The 26,273-nt window shown below is 37.9% G+C and overlaps 1 protein-coding gene and 1 long non-coding RNA gene across 3 annotated transcripts in view; both read right to left on the reverse strand.

Moving 5' to 3' along the window:
• The window catches only part of SWAP70 (switching B cell complex subunit SWAP70), a 78,621-nt gene that overhangs the window by 24,967 nt on the left and 27,381 nt on the right, over nt 1-26,273 (reverse strand). For both annotated transcript variants that reach the window (XM_040456910.1, XM_040456909.1), the window contains exon 3: nt 13,497-13,670. In XM_040456910.1, the coding sequence (XP_040312844.1) occupies nt 13,497-13,670 (174 nt within the window). The remainder of the gene's footprint in view (nt 1-13,496; nt 13,671-26,273) is intronic.
• On the reverse strand, nt 3,056-12,245 carry LOC121018238 (uncharacterized). The gene is made up of 3 exons (XR_005785099.1): nt 11,563-12,245; nt 3,494-3,498; nt 3,056-3,068 (listed from the first exon to the last, which is right to left on the reverse strand). It is a non-coding gene; the product is annotated as an uncharacterized LOC121018238 (long non-coding RNA).

The following is a 26,273-nucleotide window of genomic DNA, read 5'->3' on the forward strand; positions in this document are numbered from 1 at the left end:
CAAAACATAACCTGAGCCTATCACCTCTCTCTATATTTTTTTAATGTTTATTTATTTATTTTTGAGAAAGAGAGAAAGAGAGATAGAGAGTGAGCAAGGGAGGAGCAGAGAGAGACAGAGAGACAGAGAGAGAGAGAGACAGAATCCCAAGCAGGCTCCGTGCTGTCAGCAAGAACCCAATGCAGGGCTCAAACTCATGAACCGTGAGATCGCGACATGAGCTGAAACCAAGCGCTGGATGCTTAACCAACTGAGCCACCCAGGCACCCCTCACCTCCCTCTTTAAATCCTGTCCTGGTTCTCTATCACCTCAAAGATAAAGGCCAAGTTCTCCTGTGTCCCTTGGTGACCACCATTCCTCCCTCCCATTTACTATCTCTAACATGTCTTCCACTATGCCCACTGCAGATTTTACACACTTCACTACTACCACAGATCAGGGGTCTCGAGCTTCTTCTGTAAAGGGTTAGGTAGTAAATATTTGAGGCTTTGTGCATCTCTATTATAAGTTACTCTTTGTTTGGGTTTGTTTTTTACAATGCTTTAAAAATGTAAAAACTCTTCTTAGCACATGGGCTAAACAAAAACAGGCTACGGGCTACATTCAGCAGTGAGCCATAGCCATAGTTTGCCAATACCTGTCATATTTATAAGTTTACCCATTTAACATACTTGTTTATGCTTCTATGCCTTTCCCCACCCTGTCCTCTCTGTCTTGAATACCTCTCCTCATTTCTGCACCAAGCTAAATGGTATTCGTTCAAATTCTGTGTCGTCTAGGATATTCCTATTCAAAGTGAGGTATGAACAGCAGCATCAGCATCAACTAGGTTGTTAGAAATGAAGAATCTTGGACCCCACCAAAGACCCAAAAATCAAAATCTGCATTTTAACAAGAACCCAGGTACTTCCATATGTACATTAAAGTTTGAGAAAGCACTACTCTAGTAAAACTGCTCTGACCAACCCTAATCCAAGTTAGGTGTTCTTTTTTTTTTTTTTCCCCCAAAATTATTTTGAGAGAGAGAGACAGAGGATGAGCACAAGCAGGGGAGGGGAAAAGAGAGAGGAAAAGAGAGAATCCCAGGCAGGCTCCATCCTGTCAGTGCAGAACCCAATATGGGGCTTGAACCCACAAACAGTGAGATCATGACCTGAGCTGAAATGAAGAGTCAGATGCTTACTCAACCTAGCCACCCAGGCACCCCCAGGTCAGTTGTTCTTCTATGTCACTCCACTTAGCATATTGTACTGAAATTATCTCTTAATCATTTGGATTCCCACCATTTTCTGAATTCCTTACAGACGGGACCATGTCCCACCTATCTTTGAATATCCAGAACTCAGCACCATACCTAGAATGTGGTAAAGCTCAATTACTGTTTATTAAACTGAAATAAACTAAGCTAAGCCTCAATTTTCTCATCTATGAAATGGGCATAACAACACTTATCATATAGTACTACTATGGGGATAAAATGAGACAAATACTGATTATTTTGCACAGTGTCTGACATGGTAGGTACTCCATCAATGTTATTTCCTTTTGTACTCAGTGGTGCATTATTCAAACATTTTAAATGACATTTAATTTTTTTATTATTTTTTTAAATTTAAATCCAAGTTAGTTAACATGTAGTGTAATAATAATTTCAGGAATAGAATTCAGTGATTCATCACTTACATTTAACACCCAGTGCTCATCCCAACAAGCATCCTCCTTAATGCCCCTCACCCATTTAGCTCTCCCCCCACCAGCCAACACCCCACCAGCAACCCTCAATTTGTTCTCTGTATTCAAGAGTCTCTTATGGTTTGTCTCCCCCTGTTTTTATATTATTTTTGCTTCCCTTCCCTTATGTTCATCTGTTTTGTATCTTAAATCCCACATATGAATGAAATCATATGGTATTTGTCTTTCTCTGACTTACACATTCTAGTTCCATCCACATTGTTGCAAATGGCAAGATTCCATTCTTTTTGATCACCACATAATCATCCATTGTGTATATATACCACATCTTCTTTATCCATTCATCAGTCGATGGACATTTGGGCTCTTTCCATACTTTGGCTATTGTTGATAGTGCTGCTATAAACATTGGGGTACATGTGCCCCTTCAAATCAGCACTCCTGTGTCGTTTGGTTAAATACCTAGTAGTGCAATTGCTGGGTTGTAGGGTAGTTCTATTTTTAAGTTTTTGAGGAATCTCCAAATTGTTTTCCAGAACAGCTGCACCAGTTTGCATTCCCACCAGCACTGCAAAAGGGTTCCTCTTTCTCCGCAACCTTGCCAACATCTGTCATTGCCTGAGTTGCTAATTTTAGCCATTCTGACAGGTGTGAGGTGGAATCTCACTGTGGTTTTGATTTGTATTTCCCTGATGATACGTGATGTTGAGCATTTTTTCATGTGTCTGTTAGCCATCCGGATGTCGACTTTGGATAAGTGTCTATTCATGTCTTCTGCCCATTTCTTCACTGGATTATTGGTTTTTTGGGTGTTGAGTTCAATAAGTTCTTTATAAATTTTGGATACTAACCCTTTCTCCAATGTCATTTGCAAATATCTTCTCCCATTCTGTCAGTTGCCTTTTAGTTTTGCTGATTGTTTCCTTTGCTGTGCAGAAGCTTTTTACCTTAATGAAGTCCCAATAGTTAATTTTTGCTTTTGTTTCTCTTGCCTTTGGAGACATGAAAGGTAAGAAGTTGCTGCAGCCAAAGTCAAAGAAGTTGTTGCCTGTTTTCTCCTCTAGGATTTTGATGGCTTCCTGTGTTATGTTTAGGTCTTTCATACATTGAGTTTATTTTTGTGTCTGGTGTAAGAAAGCAGTCAGGTTCATTCTTCTGCATGTTGCTGTCCAGTTTTCCCAGCACCATGTGTTGATGAGACTGTCTTTTTCCCTTTGGATATTCTTTCCTGCTTTGTCAAAGATTAGTTGGCCATATGTTTGTGGGTCCATTTCTGGGTTCTCTGTTCTATTCCTTTGATCTATGTGTTTGTTCTTGTGCCAGTACTATACTGTCTTGATGATTACAGTTTTGTCATACAGCTTGAAGTACAGAACTGTGATGCCTCCAGCTTTGGTTTTCTTTTTCAAGATTGCTTTGGCTATTTGGGGTCTTTGCTGGTTCTATACAAATTTTAGGATTGTTTGTTCTACCTCTGTGAAGAATGCTGATGTTATTTTGACAGGGATTGCTAAAATTACATTTGAGAGAGGCACCTGGGTGGCTCAGTCAGTTAAGCATCCAACTCTTGGCTTTGGCTCGAGTCATAATCGCAGGGTCTTGGGATTAAGCCCCACATTGGGCTCTGACTGAGCATGGAGACTGCTTAAGATTCATTCATTCATTCATTCATCCTCTTCCCCCACCCCCCTCTCAGGATTCCTGGGTGGCTCAGCTGGTTAAGTGTCCAACTTCAGTTCAGGTAATGATATCATGGTTTGTGAATTCGAATCCTGAAATCAGGCTCTATGCTGTCAACACCAAACCTGCTTTGAATCCTCTGTCCCCCTCTGTTTGCTCCTCCCCACCCCTCTAAAAAAAATAAACATTAAAAAAAAAATTCTCTCTCTAATAAAAATAATAATACCAAAAAAATAAAAATGTAAAAATAAATAAAAGAATGCTCAATTAAATTTACCTATAATTTCCCTGCATAAAGACTCTGTAAATATTTTGACAAATACTAGAGGAAAACACAGAAATAGTAAGTCTAACTTGTTACAGATAAGATTGTGAGTTAATTTTTCTTTCTCTCCTTTGCACTTCTACTAATTTGGTTATAAAGCTGTTTGTGAAATAACATATTTTAGCAGAAAAAGAATGCCAACAATAGCAAAAACATGCTTGCAAAGAAATGTACATCCACAAAATATCACAAAGTCAAAAAATATCAAGAGTTCTAGTAATTAAATTTGATGAGACACTATAAAGTCTTCTAATATGGAAATTATCTAATCTCCTAAATCAAGTATATAGTAAGTAGTCAACAAATATTTACTTGTTGGAGAAAAACACACTTAGGTCTTTCCTTTCCCTTGTTGGAGATATAACATCTACTGTTAAGTTTATCAGATATTATTATTTTCTTGGTTTTTAAATAGAAGTAACAAGGATCAGGGGTGCCTGGGTGGCTCAGTCACTTAAGGGTTTGACTTTACCTCAGGTCATGATCTCACGGTTTGTGAGTTCAAATCCCACGTCAGGCTCTGTGCTGACAGCTTGGTGCCTGGAGCCTGCTTCGGATTCTGTGTCTCCCTCTCTCTCTGCCCCTCCCCCACTCGCATTCTGTCTCTCTCTCAAGAGTAAATAAACATTAAAAAGATTTAAAAAAAAAAGAAGAAGAACAAGTAACAAGGATCAGGCCACCTGACTGGCTCAGCTGGTAGAGCATGTGACTCCTTGTATCAGGGTTGTGAGTTCAAGCCCCATGCTGGGCATAGAGCTTACTTCAAAAAACAAAAACATAGGATGCCTGCATGTCTCCACTGAATGAATGTGTCTCAGTTGGTTGAACATCAGATGCTTAACTTTGGCTCAGGTCACGATCTCACAGATTGTGAGATTGAGCCCCTCGGAGGGCTCAGCACTGATAGCACAGAGCCTGCTTGGGATTCTCTCTCCCCTTTCTCTCTCTCTCTCTCTGTTCCTCCCCTATTCTTGTGCATGCTCTCACGTGCTTGCTCACTCTCTCAAAATAAATAAATAAACTTTAAATAAAAATGAAAAAAAAAAATTTCATTTGTGCCTAGCTGGTTCAGTAATTACAGCATGTAACTTTTAATCTTGAAGTTGTAAATTCAAGCCCCAACTTGGGTGTAGAGATTACTTAAAAATAAAATCTTTAAAGAAAAAAAAAAAAGACATAGTAACAGGGATAGTCAGTGGAGGAGAAAGAAAATGGTAAAGATGAGAGAGAAAGAGGAAAAAAGGACAGAATGTACCAAAAAAGAAAAGGAAAAAAGATTAAAGACAAGAAGAGACTAAAGAGAGACAAGAGAGAAAAAGAAAGTTAAAAAGGACATTAAGATGAATAACTGCCCAAAGTAAAATAACTTAGAGGCATTAACATGTACAGAAGTTCAATCTCCCTAATGCAGTAAAAAGAAGGGCCCATGCTGTCTGATCACAAGGTGGGATAAAGGCAGTACAAGCACAAGTAGAAGTGTTAGTAGTAAGGCCAACAGAAGCATATGTATATGGTCACGTGGATAGGTATGACAAAATGGTGCATTGGACTGACCATTCATACTATAAATCGGGAAACAGCCTTAGCTTTTCTTCATCTACTGTGAATATACATCCACTGTGAATATACCCAAGTCCCTCCCACTCCAAGCTTCAGTTTCTCTTGTATATCCAATGGTCTTTAATAATGTTAGTAACTGAGAGTACCTGTTAGTAGCAAACTCAGCTCTAGAGGCAGCTTCCTTGGTTCATCCTAAACCTTTATGAAGGTGCGCACTCCCAAACCCTCCTGAGTTTGTCATCCGCACCCAGCAACTGCTCAGCATTCCCAGTGATTGTCCCAAATAATCTAGACTTATTTCCTGCTGACTTTCAACACAATCATATACTTATCATTACCAAATAATTTAAGGATCTCTTAATTCATTATATTGGGCCAGGAAGAGACAAACATTCCCACTCTCAACTATTCAATTACACTAAATAATAAATCACGTGCTGCCGTGTTAGTCTCGAGTGGCCTGCATCAATTCTAAAAGCTCATTCAGTTTCAGGAAGCAGCTTACTTCCTCCTTCCAAGCAAGTTTCACCAAAAATAACAAAAGAATAAACTTTCAAGCTGCATGTGATTTTCAAGGCCTTTGGCTCCAAAAATCATGTTGTTAAAAGTTCTTTCCCTGTCATCATTAAAAAAGGGCCTTTACTGGTTTAACAACAATTTAGGTTTTATTTCATTCACTAAGGATCTCTTAAAACTATTTCAGTTTTGATATTTAATTGCATCAAAGCAATTCTTCCAAATAAGTCCACAACAGACACATCCTGTTTTGTTCTTGGCTCTGCGGAAAATGAATGCTAATGAAAAAAACTATACAGACACACATTTCCAGGAATATCGCTTGACAAAAATTAAGGAACCATCTTAAATGGGAACATACTATTTCTTGAATTATGCATGGTGTAAGTCACTTAACATTTATTTAATATTTTTGATACTACTTTCTGGGTCATGGGAAACTGAATCAAAATCAAACATTTATACCACTTATGTTACTCATATAACTACCACTGTTACTTATATCTTATATAGCATTAATCAAAACTAGAGAATAAAATCTCAGTTAAAAACATTCTGGACTCAAACAAAATACAAATAATCATTATGGTAGATGGATGACTGAAAACATAAAAATTACCTTAAACTTATAAAACCTAAAAACTGTTGGTAAAATTACAAATTAAACTCATATATGCACTCATGACAAATTAAGACATTACACTTCAAAATTTATTTTTAGGGGCGCCTGGGTGGCGCAGTCGGTTAAGCATCCGACTTCAGCCAGGTCACGATCTCACGGTCCGTGAGTTCGAGCCCCGCGTCGGGCTCTGGGCTGATGGCTCAGAGCCTGGAGGCTGTTTCCAATTCTGTGTCTCCCTCTCTCTCTGCCCCTCCCCCGTTCATGCTGTCTCTCTCTGTCCCAAAAATAAATAAACGTTGAAAAAAAAATTTTTTTTAATAAAAAAAAAATTTATTTTTAAAATTTATCTATCTTTACATTAAATTTTACTAAAACCTCTAAGTCTATAACTAGCTCAAAATATGGGGCTTTTTTAATGTTATTAAAGTATTTAGGAAGGAAACAAAATGTACCAGAGAATGACTACCTTAAGAAATATTATTATGACTCTAGTATTTTCCATAAAATAGTGTGATCTTGAGTTTACAGTGCTTCATCCAAGGACAGGAGTTGTGCTAAGAGCTTAATAAATACATAGCCATATTTTAACAGGAGGCTGGTTCAGCAGCCAGGCAAAGCAATTCCACATAAATCTGTCCTGATGATTCTTTCTCCACATAAGTACTTCTGGCCACAGAGAAAGGATCTATAAAACTAACTCTAATTCTAAATCTAAGCAGAAGAAATGCTGAGAGAGTTAAAGATGTCAAAACAGAGTAATAAGTCCAAATAATAACATGACAAGGTATGCTGCCTCGCTATTCTAAACAGAGGCTATTTCCTTCTGGAATGAGATTAATTTGTTTAGAAGAAACACAACCAAAGACATTCCTAACAGCCCGCAGAGCCTTGGCGGGGCTCTAGAGTACAGAAGTGGATACAGTCATGGTACACCTCAAGGCTCATGTGGGCCCCAGTTCTTCAGGCCACCTGGAGCAGTTTCTTAGGCAGAGCAATCAGGAAGCTAGTGCTGACCGGCTCCCTTCATAGCCCATGGCTCAACAATGATTTAAAGCCAATGACAAGTCCTCCATATCAAGCAAGTGCCCCCTTGAGGAACAAGGTAAGTTTCCTTAGTTACTAAGGAAATTTCTAACGCTGAAATCAGGACAAGATCAATTTCAAGTCTACCATGAATATTTTAGTGATGGTAAGAGCCCAAACATCACAGGTAAGAGACCCACTCCACCTCCAATTCCAAAGAAAACACAAATAAACTTAGAACACTAAGCGTAACTACAAAATGTTTTAAAAGACAACACTGGAGATTTTATTAGCATAATTCTTCCAAGCAACAGCTAGGTTTTTAAAATACCACCAGAGGGTACCTGGGTGGCCCAGTTGGTTAAGCATCCAACTTCGGCTCGGGTCACGATTTCACAGTTCATGAGTTCAAGGCCCGTGTAGGGCTTTGTGATGACAGCTCAGAGCCTGAAGCCTGCTTCAGATGCTGTGTCTCCCTCTCTCGGTCCCTCCCCCACTCACATTCTGTCGCTTTCTCTCTCAAAAATAAACATCAAAAACATTTTTTAGGGGCTTCTGGGTGGCTCAGTCTGTTAAGCGTCTGACTTCAGGTCACGATCTCACAGTTCGTGGGTTCGAGCCCCATATTGGGCTCGTGCTGACAGCTCAGAGCCTGGAGCCTGCTTCAGATTCTGTGTCTCACTCTCTCTGCCCCTCCCCTGCTCACGCTCTGTCTCTGTCCCTCAAAAATAAAAAATAAATGTTAAAAAAAATTTTTTTTAATTTTTTTTAGGGTGCCTGGGCGCCTGGGTCAGTTGAGCGTCCAACTTCAGTTCAGGTCATGACCTCACAGTTTGTGAGTTCACGTCCCGCGTTGGGCTCTGCTGACAGCTCAGAACCTAGAGACTTCTTCAGATTCTGTGTCCCCCTCTCTCTCTGCCCCTCTCCTGCTCATGATCTGTCTCTCTCTGTCTCTTAAAAATAAACATTAAAAAAAAATTTTTTTTTTACTTTTAAATACCATCAATACATCTTTTTCAACACCTATCAATATTCCACTCCTTCTATATGTCTCTGTATTAAGCTAGACAATTTTCATGGACAAGACTCCACAACACATTTTATTCTTCATATCCCCCCTTTTTTTTTAATGTTTATTTATTTTTGAGACAGAGAGAGAAAGAGCATGAACGGGGGAGGGGCAGAGAGAGAGGGAGACACAGAATCGGAAGTAGGCTCCAGGCTCCAAGCCATCAGCCCAGAGCCCGACGCAGGGCTCGAACTCACGGACCACAAGATCCTAACCTGAGCTGAAGTCAGACGCTTAACCGACTGAGCCACCCAGGCGCCCCACTTCATATCCCCTTTAACATTGACACACTATCACATCATTATTGTTACTAAGCACTAAAAAACTGTTCCCACCACTACATAAAACTGTGTTCTACTTGATTTCCAATGACCACCTAATTGGTAAATCCAAGGGCAACTTCTCACGTATCACCCTCTAATTTTTCTGTAGCATCTAATGCTAGTAACTACTTTTCTGCTTCTTAGAACTTTTTCTTTCTATGGCACTCATGACTCAATACTCTCCCAGTTTTCCTCCTACCTTATAGACTATTCAATTCAGCTTCCTGTACCAAAACTACTTCCTCTTCCTGTTACAGAAACAGTCCCAAGGTTCCGTCCTAAGCCCTCACTTCTCCCACAGTGGTTTCTTCCTCCTTGATCTAATCTACTCCCATAGCTTCCCCATCTCTGTCTCCAGCCCTAACTTCTCACAAACTCTAAAAGTGTAATTCCAGTTGAATACAGGACAGCTCCACAAGTATGTCCCACTTAAAATACCAATGTACCCAACCCATCCTCAGACACCATATCTCCAACTTATTCATCATCCTGTCATTCACACATAGACACTATTTAGTGAGCACTCATCATGGGGCCAGACATTATGTTAAATGCTTCACATATATCAACTATTTTAGTCCTAACAAGAGTCCAATGAATGAAGTAGCTGTCCCCATTTTACAGATGGGGAAACCCAGACAAAGAGATGAATTAATCTCTTCAAAGTCACATAGTTAAAATGTGGTACAGTCAGGATTTAAAGCAGGCAGTCTGATTTCAAAGATCATGCTTTATTTTTTTTTTTTAATTTTTTTTTCAACGTTTTATTTTATTTTTGGGACAGAGAGAGACAGAGCATGAACAGGGGAGGGGCAGAGAGAGGGGGAGACACAGAATCGGAAACAGGCTCCAGGCTCTGAGCCATCAGCCCAGAGCCCAACGCAGGGCTCGAACTCACGGACCGCGAGATCATGACCTGGCTGAAGTCGGACGCTTAACCGACTGCGCCACCCAGGCGCCCCTCAAAGATCATGCTTTAAACAACTACACTCTATTACCTCCCGATTGCCCAGGCCTGAAACCTGCCTATAGGCCTACACCAGGCACTATGAACTTTTAGTCCTGTCACCTCTAGGTCCTTCCCATCTGATCTTCTTTTCCATTCTCACTAACATCACTATACTTCGGTCCCCATATGCCACTTACCTTCTCTCAACTTCCCATCTCACATCTCTCCATATTTCATCTATTTATTTGACACTCTCCTGCTTAAAAATCATCAGTGGCTCAGGGTGCCTGGGTGACTCTGTCAGTTAAACATCTAACTCATGATTTAGGCTCAGGTCATGATCTCACCACGGTTGTAGGATCAAGCCCCATATCAGGCTCTGCGCTGACTGTAGAGCCCACTTGGGGTTCTCTCTCTCCCTCTCTCTCTGCTCTTGCCCCACTCTCTCTCTCTCTCTCAAAATAAATAAATATTTTAAAAAATCATCAGTGGCTCACAGCTCCCCATTGCCTACAGGATAAAGTCAAAACTCCTTCTAGCCTCATCTACCACCATTCTTCTTCCTTCTAGCATATTCCAGTTAGACAGGGCATGTGTCATTCTTTTTGACTGCCTAGCATCGAACCCCCTTCTTACATCTAGGCAATTCCCTACCTCCCAATACAGACAATAAAAATGCAAATGGACCCTTTCCAGGACTCCTTTGCAACTATCTCATGGTACCTGACATAGGCCATAACAATTACATGTGTTATCCTATGACTATGAACTGAAAACTGGGCACAGAGAATTCTCTCTGGTAGCAAAAACAGTTGCAAGAAGATCAGAGTTCCTGGGCTGCACCAAATGTGCAGGGCCAGAGGTTTTCCATGGCATAAGTACAATACCCACCCCCTGGTGGCAGCAGCTTTTCCTTGTGGTTCCTCACTGGAGTGACCAGGATAGTTCCAGAATGATAGCATTCAAACCTGGTCTCAGCCATCATGACAATTCGGTGAGCTACCCAATATCCTTTTTAAAAATTCCTTTTTGGGGGTGCCTGGGTGGCTCAGTCAGTTAAGCAACTGACTTCGGCTTAGGTCGTGATCTCACGGTTTGTGAGTCCAAGCCCCGCACTGGGCTCTGTGCTTGACAGCTCAGAGCCTGGAGCATGCTTTGGATTCTGTGTCTCCCTCTCTCTCTGCCCCTGCTCCACTCACACTCTGTCTCTCTCTCTCAAAAATAAACATTTAAAAAAAAAAAAAAAAAAGAACATGCCCTTTGCTTTTATATTTTGTTCACTCATATAATTTTGCCCACTGTTTCTTCCACCCAGAATTCTTCTCCATTAATCAAAATTCTTCCCATCTTTTAAGGCCCAGCACAAGTGCTAATTTCCCCATAAACTTAAGAGCTAATACTAAATGAGCACTTTCAGGGCCAGGCATTCTCCTCATCTGATCTTCATAAGAAGAGTAAGAGGTAGATACTAGCATTAGTCTTATTTTATAGTTGAGGAAACTGAAGCAAAAACAAATGAAGTATATTGCCCAAAGTCATAGAGCTAGTGAACAGTGATAGAGCTAGAAGTCAAATCCAGGAAATCTGACTCCAGACCCCTGCCCTTAACCAGGGAACAGCAAAAGCCAGTCCACAAGTCAACTCTAGCCCAGCAGCCAAATCTGGCTCATGGCATGTTTGTATACATCCATGATCTAAGACCATTTCCTGCATTTTTAAGTAGTTGGGAGGAAAAAAAAATTTTTTCATGATCCATGAACATCATACAAAATTCACATTTCAAAGTCCAGCACTAGTCCAACATAGTGTCTGTGGCTGCTTTCATGCCATAACAGCAGATTTAAGTAGCTGCAACAGAGACAGGATGGCCTAAAGGGCCACAAACCCTCAAATATTTATTTTTTGGCCCTTTATGGAAAAAATTTAAGACCTTACTTTTAACTACTACATTGTCTGTTAAAAATCTTTCCTTGATTCCCTTACTTCCCCCAACCTAGAATAAATCTATCCCTTTGTATTTGTATGCCCTTTGCATCTCTCTTGTAACAGGTAGTCTATTTTGCTTTAAATTACATTTGACTTATTTTTTTCCTTGAGCAGACTACAAACTCCTTGAAGCCAGGAAGTAATCTTTTGCACTTTGCATTACTCTTGGTGCCTTGCCTATTGTTGGCAGTCAATAAATGCTTGCTGGCTTTAAATAAAATTTTGTAGTGTGCACTTTTAAACAGATTTTCCTAACATGAACATGAATCACAGAAATCACAGACTAGACTCTGTATTGGCAGGATGGGTAACAATAGGCCTCAATCACTGCTGATAGCTATCTAAATTGGTACAACCTTTCCAAAGGGTAATTCTACCTGTTCATCAAATACCTTGAAAGTGTGTTTTGGGGGTGCCTGGGTGATTCAGTTGGGTAAGCATCCAACTTTGGCTGTCATGATCGCGTAGTTCGTGAGTTCGAGTCTCACGTCAGGCTCTGTGCTGACAGCTCAGAGCCTAGAGCCTGCTTCGGATTTTGTGTCTCCCTCTCTCAAAAATAGACATTAAAAAAAATTTTTTTTAAGTGTGTTTTTTAGGACTCAGAGTTCCACTGTTGGAAATCTGTTCTAAGGAAATAAACAGACTTACGTGCAAAAATGCAATAATAGTGGTCATAGGAGTTAACACATTTACTGAGTACCTATTACATACCAGATATTGAGCTAAGTCCTTTAAATGCAGAACCTCTATTTAGCCCTATTTTATTTTTTAAAGGTTTTTAATTTTTGTTTTGTTTTGTTTTTGAGAGAAAGCAGGGGATGGGCAGAGAGAGAGGGGGAAAGAATACCAAGCAGGCTCTGTGCCGTCAGCAAAGAACCCCATGCAGGGCTCAATATCATGAATTGTGAGATCATGACCTGAGACGAAATCAAGAGTCAGACGCTTAACCAACCAAGCCACCCAGGTGTCCCAGCACTATTTTATAGATAGGAAATTAAATCTCAAGAGGTTAAATAATTTGTCAAAAGTTAAGGAATGACAGGTTGTTGTTTTGTTTTTGTGTTTTTTTTAGGGGAGAACTATAGCTAATTGTAATTCTTCATATTAGTCTTTTTATATTTATTACTGCAATAAGCATGTATTACATATATAATTTTTTAAGGCAGTAAGATAGCACAGAAATCTTACTCCTGTATTTTTTTTTCCTTTGGAAGCTAGGGAAAATAAGTCAGAACAGAACAAGCAAAATATTCTTTTTCATTTACTTTGGAAAGAACAATAAAAAGTCACCATCCTGGACTTTGAAACAAGAACAGTATTTCCTCACATAAAAACAGCCTTGAGAACAACATTGTGGATCCTATGTGTTTCCCAGATAATATCACTCAGCCAATTTGTCCTGCTTTCCTAAAATGCCATACTAGTTTGCCAATATGTAAGGAAACAAAAAATTATGTTGTGACTTGTACTGAATAAAAATTCTTTGGATATGAGGATGGATTCATTCATAACTATAGCAATTTGGAGAGGAAAAGTCCCACCCTATCTACAAATCTCCAGGGGTTATTACATGACCCCAAATCACTAAGTCTTGGACTTTCTTGGATTCAAGCTGTTTTGCCTCTGGTCCAAAAACACTAGTCCAAGATCTCCCTTGTATCTACACAATTTGAATTAAAACGATACTTCCAAGCTAGATCTATTAAATGCTATGATGGCCATGTAAGAACTTCCCAGAGCCACACCTTACCTCTTCTGGCACAATAATTAATGGATACTTGTCCTCAGATAAAAAGTTGAAAATAACCCATACTTTAAATGCATCTTCTTCTGTAATGAGCAAGGGGCTCTTGGTGAGGTTTTTTTTGACACAGAGGGTCCAACACATCCTATTGAACTCAATCTTGTCAAAGTTGTCTTGGACCTAAAAAAGAATGAGTTAAATTTCAATGAAAAATATCCAATGAAGGAGGAAAAATTCCAAAATAAGCAGAATATAAGCCAAGTAAAACAGATACAGGCTTCCATTCTAATCAATCCAATTAACTAATAATCCAATTGATGAATAGACATTTTCTATTTTTTTTTTTAATGTTTATTTATTTTTGAGACAGGGAGAGACACAGCATGAACAGGGGAGGGTCAGAGAGAGGGAGACACAGAATCTATCTGAAGCAGGCTCCAGGCTCTGAGCTGTCAGCACAGAGCCTGATGCGGGGCTAGAACTCACAGACTGCGAGATCATGACCTGAGCCGAAGTCAGCCGCTTAACCAACTGAGCCACCCAGGCGCCCTGACATTTTCTAATTTCATTTGCTTGTGTACCACACTTTCAAAGGCCCAATTAAGAATGTTATAGTTAGCCTGACACTAAAGCAATATCTATCTGCCCATATCACTCACTTGGCACATAAAATACTAGCTTGTTGAATAGTTATTTTTTCACACGTACACACTATCTTCTAAATAAAACTACCAACCCTGGTACAGAGGAGTGGAGAGTGTCAATTACTCAGTATGAGCCACATACTGATATCTCATCTTTACCCATATAGTCAAAGAAGATATTTTTTTTGGAAAAAACTTAAACTGAAATTCTAAAAAGACAGTCTGCCCTTCAGTCATTCAATCATGCAATCAACATTCCCTCAGGATCTACTATAAGCCAAGTGCTATGTTACAAATTAAGGATATAAAGATGAAGAAGAACTTGGTCTCTGCTCACAAAATATTCACAGTTTATTAGGGAAAACAGATATGCAAATAGACAAATTCTAATATAACACCATGTGTAATTCAATAGTTTTTCACTCATTCAAAAGATAAAATTTAGAAAGTAATTATGATCTGCCAGAGACAATGCAAAGATACTTAATGTAGTAGTAGCCCATGTCTCCAAGGAATGCCAAGACAATTACAATACAGTGTGATAAATACTATAATAGAAATAAGCAGAGGGTTCTGTGGGAACACTGAGGAACTAACCCATCTTAAGAACTAGGGGAAGATTTGCAGAAAAAATAACATGACAACAGAGTGGAATTCAAAGGATCATTAAAAGTCAGTTTATAGTCACTATGGAAAACCATATGCAGGATCCTCAAAAAATTAAAAATAGGACTGCCATACAATCCAGCAATTCCACTTCTGGAAATATAATAATATATATATTATAATATACATAATAATAATCCAATGGTAACAAAAACACTAACTCAGGTAAATATCTGTACTCCCATGTTCACAGCAACATTATTCTCAATAGCCCAGACATGGAAACAACCTAAGTATCCATTGATAGATGAATGGATAAAGAAATTGTAATACACACACACACACACACACACATATATATATATATATGGAATATTATTTAGCCATAAAAAATAAGGAAATCCTACAATTTGCAACCACACGGATGGAACTTGAAGGCACTACGCTAAGTGAAATAAGTCAGAGAAAGACAAATATTGTATGATCTCACTTGTATGTGGAATCTAAAAAAAAAAAAAAAAAACTCATAGAAAAAGAGATCAGACTTGTGGTTACCAGAAGCAGGTGGTGGGGGGAGGGAGAACTGGAATAAGGTGGTCTAAAGATACAAACTTCCAGTTATAAAATAAACAAGTAGAAGGGAGGTAATATACAACATAATGACTATAGCTAACACTGCTGTATGACATAGAAAAGTTGTTAAGGATATAATACATCCTAAGAGTTCTCACCATAAGGAGAAAATGTTTCCCCTTTATTTTTTTCTTCCTTCTTTTCTTTTTATTGTATGTGTATGAAATGATGGATGTTAGCTGAACCTATTATGGTAATTATTTCACAATATATGTAAATCAAACCATCCTGTGAGGCTTAAAGTTATTCTGTGATGCAAGTTAATTATTTCTCAATAAAACTGGGGGAAAACAAAATGTAAACAGTTCAAGAATGGGGTAAGGAGAGTTCTAGGTAGAACAATGTGAGAAAGCCCAGGGGTGGAGACAACCATGGTCAGTTCAGAAGTATTGTAGAAGTTTAATGTGAATGGAGCACTTGGTGCTAAAGAGTGGTATGATTCAAGGCTATTTTGTAAGTGCAAATAACAGAAAACACCCTGGGTTCCTTTAAACATAAAAAGAATTCATCGAAAAAACAATGGGTAACCTCAAAGATCCATCACAAGGGATGGAAAATCTAGGCTCTGAAACTAAGTCATTACCGATGTAGGCTAGTCAGTCCAGATCACAGCTGAAACTATGCATGGTAAGAGTACAGTACAGACATCACTGCCAATGTAACAAGAGGCCATCACTGCTGCCACTGACCCAGTCTTTGATCCTCTGTGTCACTCATGAGTGTCTGAACTTTTCAATATCTGAGATGTGAGACAGGTCCTTCCCCCACCAAGGCACTGTGCAATTTCCTAAACATAAGAGTTCAGATACTGGGCAGACAAAAATGATAAGTGACCCCTGCATGGAGCACAACTAAAGATGAGGCAAGAGAGAGAAGTGAAGGCCAGATCATAAAGAGCCTTATAATCCATATTAAGGAGTTAGGATTTATCTGTACTGAAAGAGTGGATAGGAGCACCATATACAGCCTGCATTTTAAAAGCCATATTCTGGGACAATAAGTAAGATGTACTAAAGAAGGCAGAGTGGCTGGCAGGACAATATGTGCAAAGCATTTCTGTTTGGAGAGATAGAAACAAAGCGTTATGTGTACCATAAGGAAGAAGTCACTAGCTGACTACACGGAGAAATTTCTCTTGATCCCTGACTAGGACATGTGGTTGGCACACCAGTTCCCCAGGAGTAGGACGATATCCTTTGTGCTCTGCCTGCAGTACCCTGTCTCAGTCTGACACCATTTCTCACACCACAATCATACACAATTGATCCCTTGAAGGGAAAGCAGTAGTTGCTGCTGCAGCATCTTTTTTTTTCCTTTTTCTTTTTTAACACCATTTATGAGGACTTAGCATATGCTTGGCATTTTATATGCAGTTGCTTACTTAAACTTGATATTAGCCTTGTAAGGCTAAATATTGCCCCTATTTTACAGATCAGGAAATAGAGGTGCAGAAATATAGAGGTGCAGAAATATTGAGTACTTTTACCAAGTTCACATGGCTTATAAATACTAGGAAACAGAGGTTCAGAAAAATTGAATACCAAGTCCATGTAGCTGGTAAATATCAAAACTAGCATTTAAATCAAGGTTCAAATGCTGTCTCTTTCCACTATGCTAAACTGCTTATAGAACTCAACAGATGGAGGACATCTATATAATGTAAGACACCTCTATAGGACTAGTTTCACAGGCCACCACCATCAACTCTATCCACCTGCACCCCTAAAAAACACTAAGGGGAAATGACATGTACACAAAAGCACATAGGCTTACCTGAGGAACAAGAAGTGATTCTATGTGGATTATGTGACGAATTATAGGATTCCTGAGGGGGAGTGCCTAGATTTATGGCTAGAAAAGCAAACATAGACCAAATCACAAACAGCTTCATAATTTTAAGAAATAGTCCATAAGAAACTCCCAATTGAAAGGTTTTAGAGCAGAGAATGAGTAGGTCATCTACTGCTCAGATTAGTACTTTGCAGAAAAGATGGTATTTGAAGCGGATCTTGAAGTATATTGAAGGGTATGAGGATAAGTAACACAAAAGACAGAAAAGAAATGGCATGAGCAAAGGTATGGCAGAAACATCACACCAACCAAGTCTGGGAAACAGATACAGGATGAAGGAGACAAAAGCAAGACAGAAGGAAAGATAAAGTTTTCAATTATGAGCATCTTCAACCCGTCTAGTAAGACATTCAGATGGAGGTGTCCAAAGACAAAGAAGTGGAACTGTAGCGAATGAGGAGAGGCAGACTTGTCAGTCAACTGCCTGCTGATGATGACTGAAGCCATGATGGTCAAATGAGATCACTGACAGAAAACATAAATCAAGAAAAGAGATGGGGTCAAAAAACAGAACATCAGGGGATACAGACATTACAAAACTAGAGGAGGAAGAGGAATTATGATGACCGAAAGAACAAAGTGGCAGGAGAACCACAAAGATATGAAAATTGAGTGAGGAAACAGTTAAGGAAGTTTGATCAATAGTGTCATGCTACAGAGATTAAAAAGGAGTTAAGAACAGACCACTGGTTTTCTAATTTAGGGGTTACTAGTTACCTTCAAGAGAGCCAAGAAGTTTGGGTAAAAATCAGATTGCAATGGCATTAGAAACCAAACAAATTTTCCATAAATTTTCCCAGGAAATAAGTAGTGGCTTTTTTTTTTTAAATCAAATTCACTGTATATTACTTAATTTTAAGAAGTTGTCTGTTGGCTTACTCCTTCTCTAAAATATACTGGCACAATTCTTTAGTTTAATCATGCTCAATGGTAAAAGCATACTAAATGATGGCATTTACATCTTTTTTTAAAAGTACAAAATGAGATCATGTATGAAAAGCTCACAGCTAACATCATACTCAACAGTGAAAAACAGTTTTTCCTCTAAGATCAGAACAAGGCAAGAATGCCCACTCTCACCACTTCAATTCAACACAATACTGGAAGTCTTAGCCAGAGCAATTAGACAAAAAAAGGAAAAAAGAAATATAAAGCATCCAAATTAGAACGGAAAAAGTAAAATTTTCTGCCAATAACATGCTCTTTCTTTTATGCAGAAGGCTCTAAAGATTCCACAAAGAAAACCTTTTAGAACTAATAAATTTGGCAAAGTTGCAGAACACTCAGAAATCAGTTGGCAAAGTTGCAGGATTCTCAAAAATCAGTTGTGTTTCAATACACTAACAATAAACAATCTAAAAAAGAAAATTTTAAAATCCCATTTAGTAGAGCATCAAAAAGAATTAAATACTTAGGAATAAACTTAACCAAGGCAAAAGACTTGTACATTGCAAACTACAAAATGTTACTGAAAAAAATTAAAAATGATATAAATAAATGGAAAGACCTCCAGTGTTGATGGGCTGGAAGACTTAATATTGTTAAAACGTCCATACTACCCAAAGCAATGTACAGATTCGGTTCAATCCCCATCAAAATCCCTGTGGCATTTTTTTTTTTTTTTTTTTTTTTTTGCAGGAACAGAAAACATCATCCTGAAATTCATATGGAATCTCAAAGGACCATGAATAGCCAAAATAATCTTAAGAAGAACAAAACTGGAGGCTTTATACTTCCTAATTTCAAAACATATTACAAAGCTACAGTAATCGAAACAGTATGTATGGTACTTAGCATAAAGAGAGACATATAGACCAACAAAACAGAGAGCCCAGAAATAAACCCTTATATATGTGGTCAAATGATCTTTAACAAGGATGCCAAGACTACACATTGAGGAAAAGATAGTCTCTTCAACAAATGGTGCTAGGAAAACTGAATATCCATACGCAGAAGAAAATGTACCCTTACCTTACACCATATATAAAAATTAATGCAAAAGGGAGTAAAAATCTAAATGTAAGACCTAAAACTATAAAACTAGAAGAAAACTAGGGGAAGATCTTCATGACATTGGAATACACAATGTTCTCTTAGATAGGACATTAAAAGCCACAGGCAACAAAGCAAAAATAGAGAATCAACTACATAAAACTTAAAAACTTCTGCATACAATGACAACAATCAACAGAGTTGTACGATGGTGAACCAGTCCTTGCTACCCCAGAAGTTACACTCTAAGAGGCATATCAGGTATCAAAAAATAGAGCAACAAAACAACCATCTATATGATGAAAATGTGCTAAATGCTACAATGGGAAAACACATTACAGAGCAGCAGGTTAGCTCTGGGAAGGGCAGGGTGCAACCTGGAGAACCCTCCCTGAGGAAGTGACGATCAAGCTGAGACCTAAAAGATGAACAGGAGTTAGATGCATGTTTTGGGTAGAGGAAGCCTTACAGAAGAGGAGGCAACATGTCTGAAGGCTCTGTGGCAGGAACAGTCTTGGTAATATGAGGAACAGAGAGAAGGCCAACACAACTGCAGAGAAGGGGACAATAAGGGGAGAGGAAGAAAAGGAGGGCAGAGAGGTTGGCAGAGGCCAAATCAAACATAGCCCTGTACACCATGATAAGGATGTTGCACTTTACCTAAAAACAACAGCAAACTATTGAAGGGTATAGGTTCAATATCAAGTGCTTGCTAAATTAAAATAGATCTGTAAATTGAGAACATCACAAGGTCTGTTCTACCTACAAAAGATCTAGGAATCTATGATTCCATACTCTACCCCATCTAAGACTGCAAACTGTGCTCCAAAATCCCAGTTTATATCATACATAATAAATTGTCTCACATCTTTTGGAAAACTAATAATGGCTGCCAATGGTTTCAGGGTGTCCAAATGGAAGATAATATCTTAGAAAGAAATATGTAGAGTTGTTCTTATTTTCAACATATATATTTCTTTTCACTAAAATCCATACAAGATAGCAATACTATTTATAGATTTCAATTCTGACTCAAAGTTCTGAAAGTATTTACAAAACTAAAATCACGTGTTCTCTAAACTAGAATTTTCATCCAAACCAGCTAAAGACTAAAGTTCCTATGGCACAGAGTCAGTTCTCAGAAGACAGGGAAATTGGCCAATTTGATGCTTTAGACATTGATTGGAGAATATGTTTTCTCAGAAAGCATTCATACTCTTCAATCAATAATTCTACTTCAAATAATCTACCCCAAAAAGGGAATCAGAATCAGATAAAGATTTACGTAGGATAGTCACTATTATTTATAAAAGTGGAAAAAAATAAAAATAAAATATAAGCCCACCAAAAAGGGAATCGTTATAAAGTCATGGTACAAAACGATTATACAGTCACTTAGTAGCTGGGTAACCTTAGACAAGCATTTTAACCCAAAGCCCAGTCTCTTCTTTAAAATGGTATTAATGATGGTACTTAACCCATGGAGTTAATATAAAGAATTAATTAGAACATTTGTTTAAAATATTTAGCATAGTTTCTGATACATAGTAAACTCTAAATAAATGTTACCACTTTATCTTTATATTCAGGTTTTAAAAAAATTTAATGGCATGGAAAAGGCAATATTTATGTCTTCAATATGATCCAAATTTGAAAAACAATATATACAAAGACAGCTAAAAAAAACAGACTTAAAGCAAACAGATCAAAATGATAACAGTGACTGCCTTTAGATGGTAAGGTTATGGGTGATATATGTTTTCTTAATAAATTCCTCTTTTTTCTTAATTTCTAACAATAACCTGTTTCCTTTACAATTAAAGAAACTGCTTTTATTATAATATTTCACGTTAATCATCAGGAAGATTCAAATCAAAACACAGTAAGATACCATACTTCATACTTACTAGGATGGCTAAAATCAAAATGATAGAAAATAACAAGCACTGTGAGGATATGAAGAAATTGGAACCCTCATACATTGCTGGTAGGAAAGTAAAATGTGCATCTGCTTTGGAAAACAGTTTTACAGATCCCCAAAACGATAAACACAGAGTTGCTGGAGGGCCTGGCTGACTCAGTTGGTGGAGCATGCAACTCTTGATCTCAGGGTTATGAGCTCAAGCCCCACAAGGGGCATTAAGCTTACTTAAATAAAATAAACATAGAGTTGCCATATGACCCAAGAATTCCATTCCTAGGTAGTATACTCTTGGGTTAAATACCATCATCATCCATTTTAAAGAGAATTGAAAATGTATATCCACACAAAAACCTGAACATGAACACTCCCAGCAAATTTACGATAACCAAAAAGTGAAAACAACACAAAGATCCATAACCGAATAAACGTGCAAACAAAAGGTAGTATAATTATAATGAAATATTCAGCCATCAAAAGGAATGAAGTGCCATCACATGCTACAATGTAGATGAATTTGAAGACATTATGCTAAATGAAAGAAGGCAGACACTAAAGGCCTCATATTATAGGAGTCCAGAATAGGCAAATCCGTAGAGACAGAAAGTAGATTAGTGGTTTCCTAGGAGTGTGGGGAAGGAGAGAGTGAGTGCTAGTGGGTACAGTTTTCTTGAAGGAAGGTGGGGGAAATATTGTAAAATTGGCTGTGATGATGGCTGCACAAAAAATGTGACTATACCAAGAACCACTGAATTGCACACTTTAAATACTTAAATTGCATGGCATGCGAATACTAAATAAGACTGGTTATTTGAAAAAAAAATTATTTAAATTATATCACTCTTAGACTTGTATTGCTGGCCACAGTACTCAAGGGCATAAAGTCATCCATAGTTTTTATCATTTAACCTCTTTATTCACTCAGAAGTTTTTAGTGCTGTATAACTTCACTAATATGATGAAAATGTAGAGTCCAACTTGGCCGTTGTGCCAAAATAATACTATATAACTTTCAAGCAACAATGAAAGAAGAAATAACATGGCTAAAGGACAGTAAGAAGAATTGCTCAAAAACATAGTCTTGGGTTTTTAAGAGCAATACGACTTCCTATTAAATGACAGTTGTTAGGCACACATTTGAAGACATTTTGATTGCTGAAGGTATATTCATTCAAGTAACAGAAAACTGAAACCTCATTTTATGGAAGAACTGTAACTGACATGAACAGCAAGCATCTGGTGTCAGCCTAGGAAAACAATGCAGAGGCTACTAACCTCTAGAGAAGGGACATTGTATTGAACTGAAAGGTTTCTTTTTTTCTTTTATATGTACGTATGTTTCCCAAAAGCCAAAGGCCAAAAAAGAAAAGGATTATGATAGAAAAGCAGCAGATTCCCCAATAAGGACTTGGTATCTTCCCAAAGGATTACTGGTTTAAATCATAATAGCGCAGATCAACCTTTAATATGCGGAATCAGGGAAAAGAATTGACAATGATTGAACCCAAAAGCCTAACAGGCTATTAAATCTCATGCAAGAATTAGGTTGCCACATAAATATGCTAAAGCAGACTAGCTTTTGATGTAGTCTATTGGGGATCAGTAGTAAAAAGGTAACAATATACTGCTTTCTTCAATTATTCACTGTCAGATAATCCAGGTATAATGTCTCTTTGCAAAAAGAAAGGAGAAAGTTCACAAAAACACTCTTCCTAGATGTTTATAGAATTCCACTCTTTACTAAAGGAGGAATTTAACAAACAAGCAAAAAAATTAAAAAGCCAACACTCAGGGAAGGCAAAATATCTGATACAAGAACATAAGCATATTAATCATTTGATGTCTCAGAAAAGCTGAAAATCAATTCTATCAATGTGAAGAACAGGAATGATAATCTCTGAAGAAGTAAATACAGAAATCAAATGGAAAAATTACTTTTTAGGAAGTGAATTTCAACATAACTTATCTCTTGGTCCCAACCCCTTCAGAATAATTCTAGGCAAAGGCAGAAAACCTCTAAAACAACCTGGGGGGAAACTGAGAAGAATGAACACTAAAGAACACCAGATACTAATCAATCACAAGAAAAGAATCATCTTAAAAACACTTAAGGGGGCACCTGGCTGCCTCAGTCGGTAGAACATGCAACTCTTGATCTCAGAGTTGTGAGTTCAAGTCCCATGTTGGGTGTAGAGGTTACTTAAAAAATAAAATAAAATTGGGGTGCCTGGGTGGCTCAGTTAAGAGAAATTAAATGGCTCAGGTCTAAAATCTATCTAACCCCTGGGGCTCCTGGGTGGCTCAGTCAGTTAAGCATCTGACTCTTGATCTCTGTCAGGTCATGATCTCACAGTTCATGTGTTCGAGCCCCCCACTGGGATCTGCGAGAATGGTGCGGAGCCTGCTGGGGATTCTGTCTCTCCATCTCTCTGTTCCTCCCCCACTTTTGCTAAGACTCTCTTTCTCTCAAAGTAAATAAATAAACTTAAAAAAAAAAACTATCTAACCCTTATCAGTTAGGCAACATTATGCTCTGTTTCCTCTTGAGCTAATTGGAAATAAGTCCAATTGTGCATTGCAGGAATAACATGAGGATCAAATGAGATAGTATACACGTGTGTGTCATACACATATGTATATGACACAGACATATATATCACATCTTGCAAATGTTTGATCATTACTTTATATCTTCTTTGCATAACTGATGACCATCTCTACATTTTATGTTAACATTCTCCAGTTACTATTGGCATTTTTTCAACAAACTTTCAAAACAAGGCAATAATCTTTGCTCAATTTAAACCCACACCATGGAAACCCTGGCTGCTTTACTTGGACTGAAGGTCTGCCAAAATTCCACTCCAGGTGGCTAAGCAATAATAAACAAGAACTTACTGTTTCATCACATCCTCACTCATTTTGTGAATAAGTTTTTCTCCAAATTTAGTGGCTAATTTTGAACTTTTAAAATACTGCTGTATTTTCTCCCCCAGTTAAAAAACTTTAAAAAACCTAAATATGGGTGCCTGGGTGGCTCAGTTGGTTAAGCATCTGACTCTTAATTTCAGCTCAGGTCATGATCTCATGGTCCTGAGATCAAGATTAGGATTCTCACTCTCCCTCCCCATCTGCCCCTCCCCTGCTCCTGCTAGCTCAAAAATAAGTCAATAAAATACCTAAATACCAAAACAAAAAACATTTTAAAACTTAAAATTCAAGATATTTAAAGAAAGTTACACCAACAAGAAAAAATGCAGTATTAAGAGTACAGCACTTCAAGATATGAAACCATGTTTCTCTATCCATTTGCCCACCCCACACAAATTCTAGCACTGAAAAGGCAATTTTCAGATTTCTGAGAATGTCCCAATGTTCCATTTATTTTTATCTTATTTTTTCATTTTAGAGAGCACGCACAAGCAGAGATCATGACCTGAGCCAAAATCAAGAGTTGGACACTCAACTGACTTAGCCACCCAGGTGCCCCTGTTCTATATTTTAATAACGGACATAATTTTTAAGATTAAACACATGCACACAGCAGGTCATCAAACATTTGCAGAATTTAAGACATATTTACTGGGGCACCTGGGTGGCTCAGTCAGCTGAGCATCCAACTTGATTGAGTTCAGGTCATGATCTCCATCTTGCAGTTGGTGAATCTGAGCCCCACATCAGGCTTGCTGCTGTCAGCCTGTCAGCACAAAGCCTGCTTCTGATTCTCTGTCCTCCTGTCTCCCCCTCTCCTGCTTGCACTCTCTCAAAAATAAATAAACATTTTTTAAAAAGACATATTTACTTATAATACAACTACAGACCATAAATGAGCCACCTGATCAATGAATAGAACAGCAAGCAGCCAGGAAAAAACTCCAGAAAATAGTACAGCATCATACTATGAAGTTTTAATCAGTTTCTGTACAATTTGATTAAAGGATTTTTTATTGAGATATAATTCACATACCATAAAATTTGTACTTTAAGGTATGCAATTTGGTAGTTTTTAATATATTCACAAAGGTTTGCAACCATCATCACTACCTAACTCTGGAACATTTTCATCATCCCAAAAAGAAACCCCAAGCCCATTAATAGTTACTCTCCATTCCCACCTCCCATCAGCCTCTGTCAACCACTATCTACATTGTATCTCCATGTGTTTGCCTGTTTTGGACACATGATATAAATGGAATCACATAATTTGTAGCTTTTGTGAGTTTGATTAAATCTTATATTTCATTATGCTGTGTTTCTCTCTTTTTTTTCCTAATTACTAGGCATGATCAAAGCAATGTTACCATCTTTTCAGGAGAAATACTTTAAAAATGTAACACAGATACACATAAAACAAACACACAAAGAGCAGAAAATTGTATTGTGAGGCTGATATGGAATAACAGATACAGGTACAATGAACACTACATAAATGAACACACTGTAATCTTGACAACCTTTGCTATAAAATTTCTGAAAAACATGTAATTTTAAAAAGAATCCTCACCAACATTTTAGCATTTTCCAAACTACTGATTTAACTTACTACCATAAATTTTAATTACTGCACTTTACTATTATGAAAAAACACTAAACTATAAAAAATGTATACAGCAATAACAATCCAAAGAAGTCATAGAAACAAATATGCAAATAGTTGTGATATTTAGGTGATGGGAAAATACAGTTTTTAAATGTTTTTAAGTTTGTTGTTTAAGTAATCTCTATACCCAATGTGGGGCTCTAACCCCTGACCCCAAGATCAAGAGTCACATATTCCTCTCAGTCAGCCAGGCACCCCTAAACATACTTTATTTTTAGTTTAAACGTATTATCATTGTCACTTTTTGAAAGGCATTTTTAAGGGCACCTGGGTGGCTCAGTGAGCTAAGCATTCGACTTTGGGTCAGGTCATGATTTAACAGTTCATGAGATCGAGCCCCATGTCAGGCTCTGTGCTAACAGCTCAGAGCCTGGAGCCTGCTTCAGATTCTGTATCTCTCTCTGCCCCTCCTCCACTCATGCTGTCTCTCACTCTCACTCTCTCTCTGTCTCCAAAATAAATAAACATTTAAAAAAAGGCATTTTTAAAATACATCCAAAACTTTTCAGGCTCGATGTTATAAATAGGCAAAAGCA

This window comes from Herpailurus yagouaroundi, unplaced genomic scaffold (genome assembly GCF_014898765.1).
Source record: "Herpailurus yagouaroundi ecotype Mexico unplaced genomic scaffold, PumYag 218, whole genome shotgun sequence".
Taxonomy (NCBI): domain Eukaryota; kingdom Metazoa; phylum Chordata; class Mammalia; order Carnivora; family Felidae; genus Herpailurus; species Herpailurus yagouaroundi.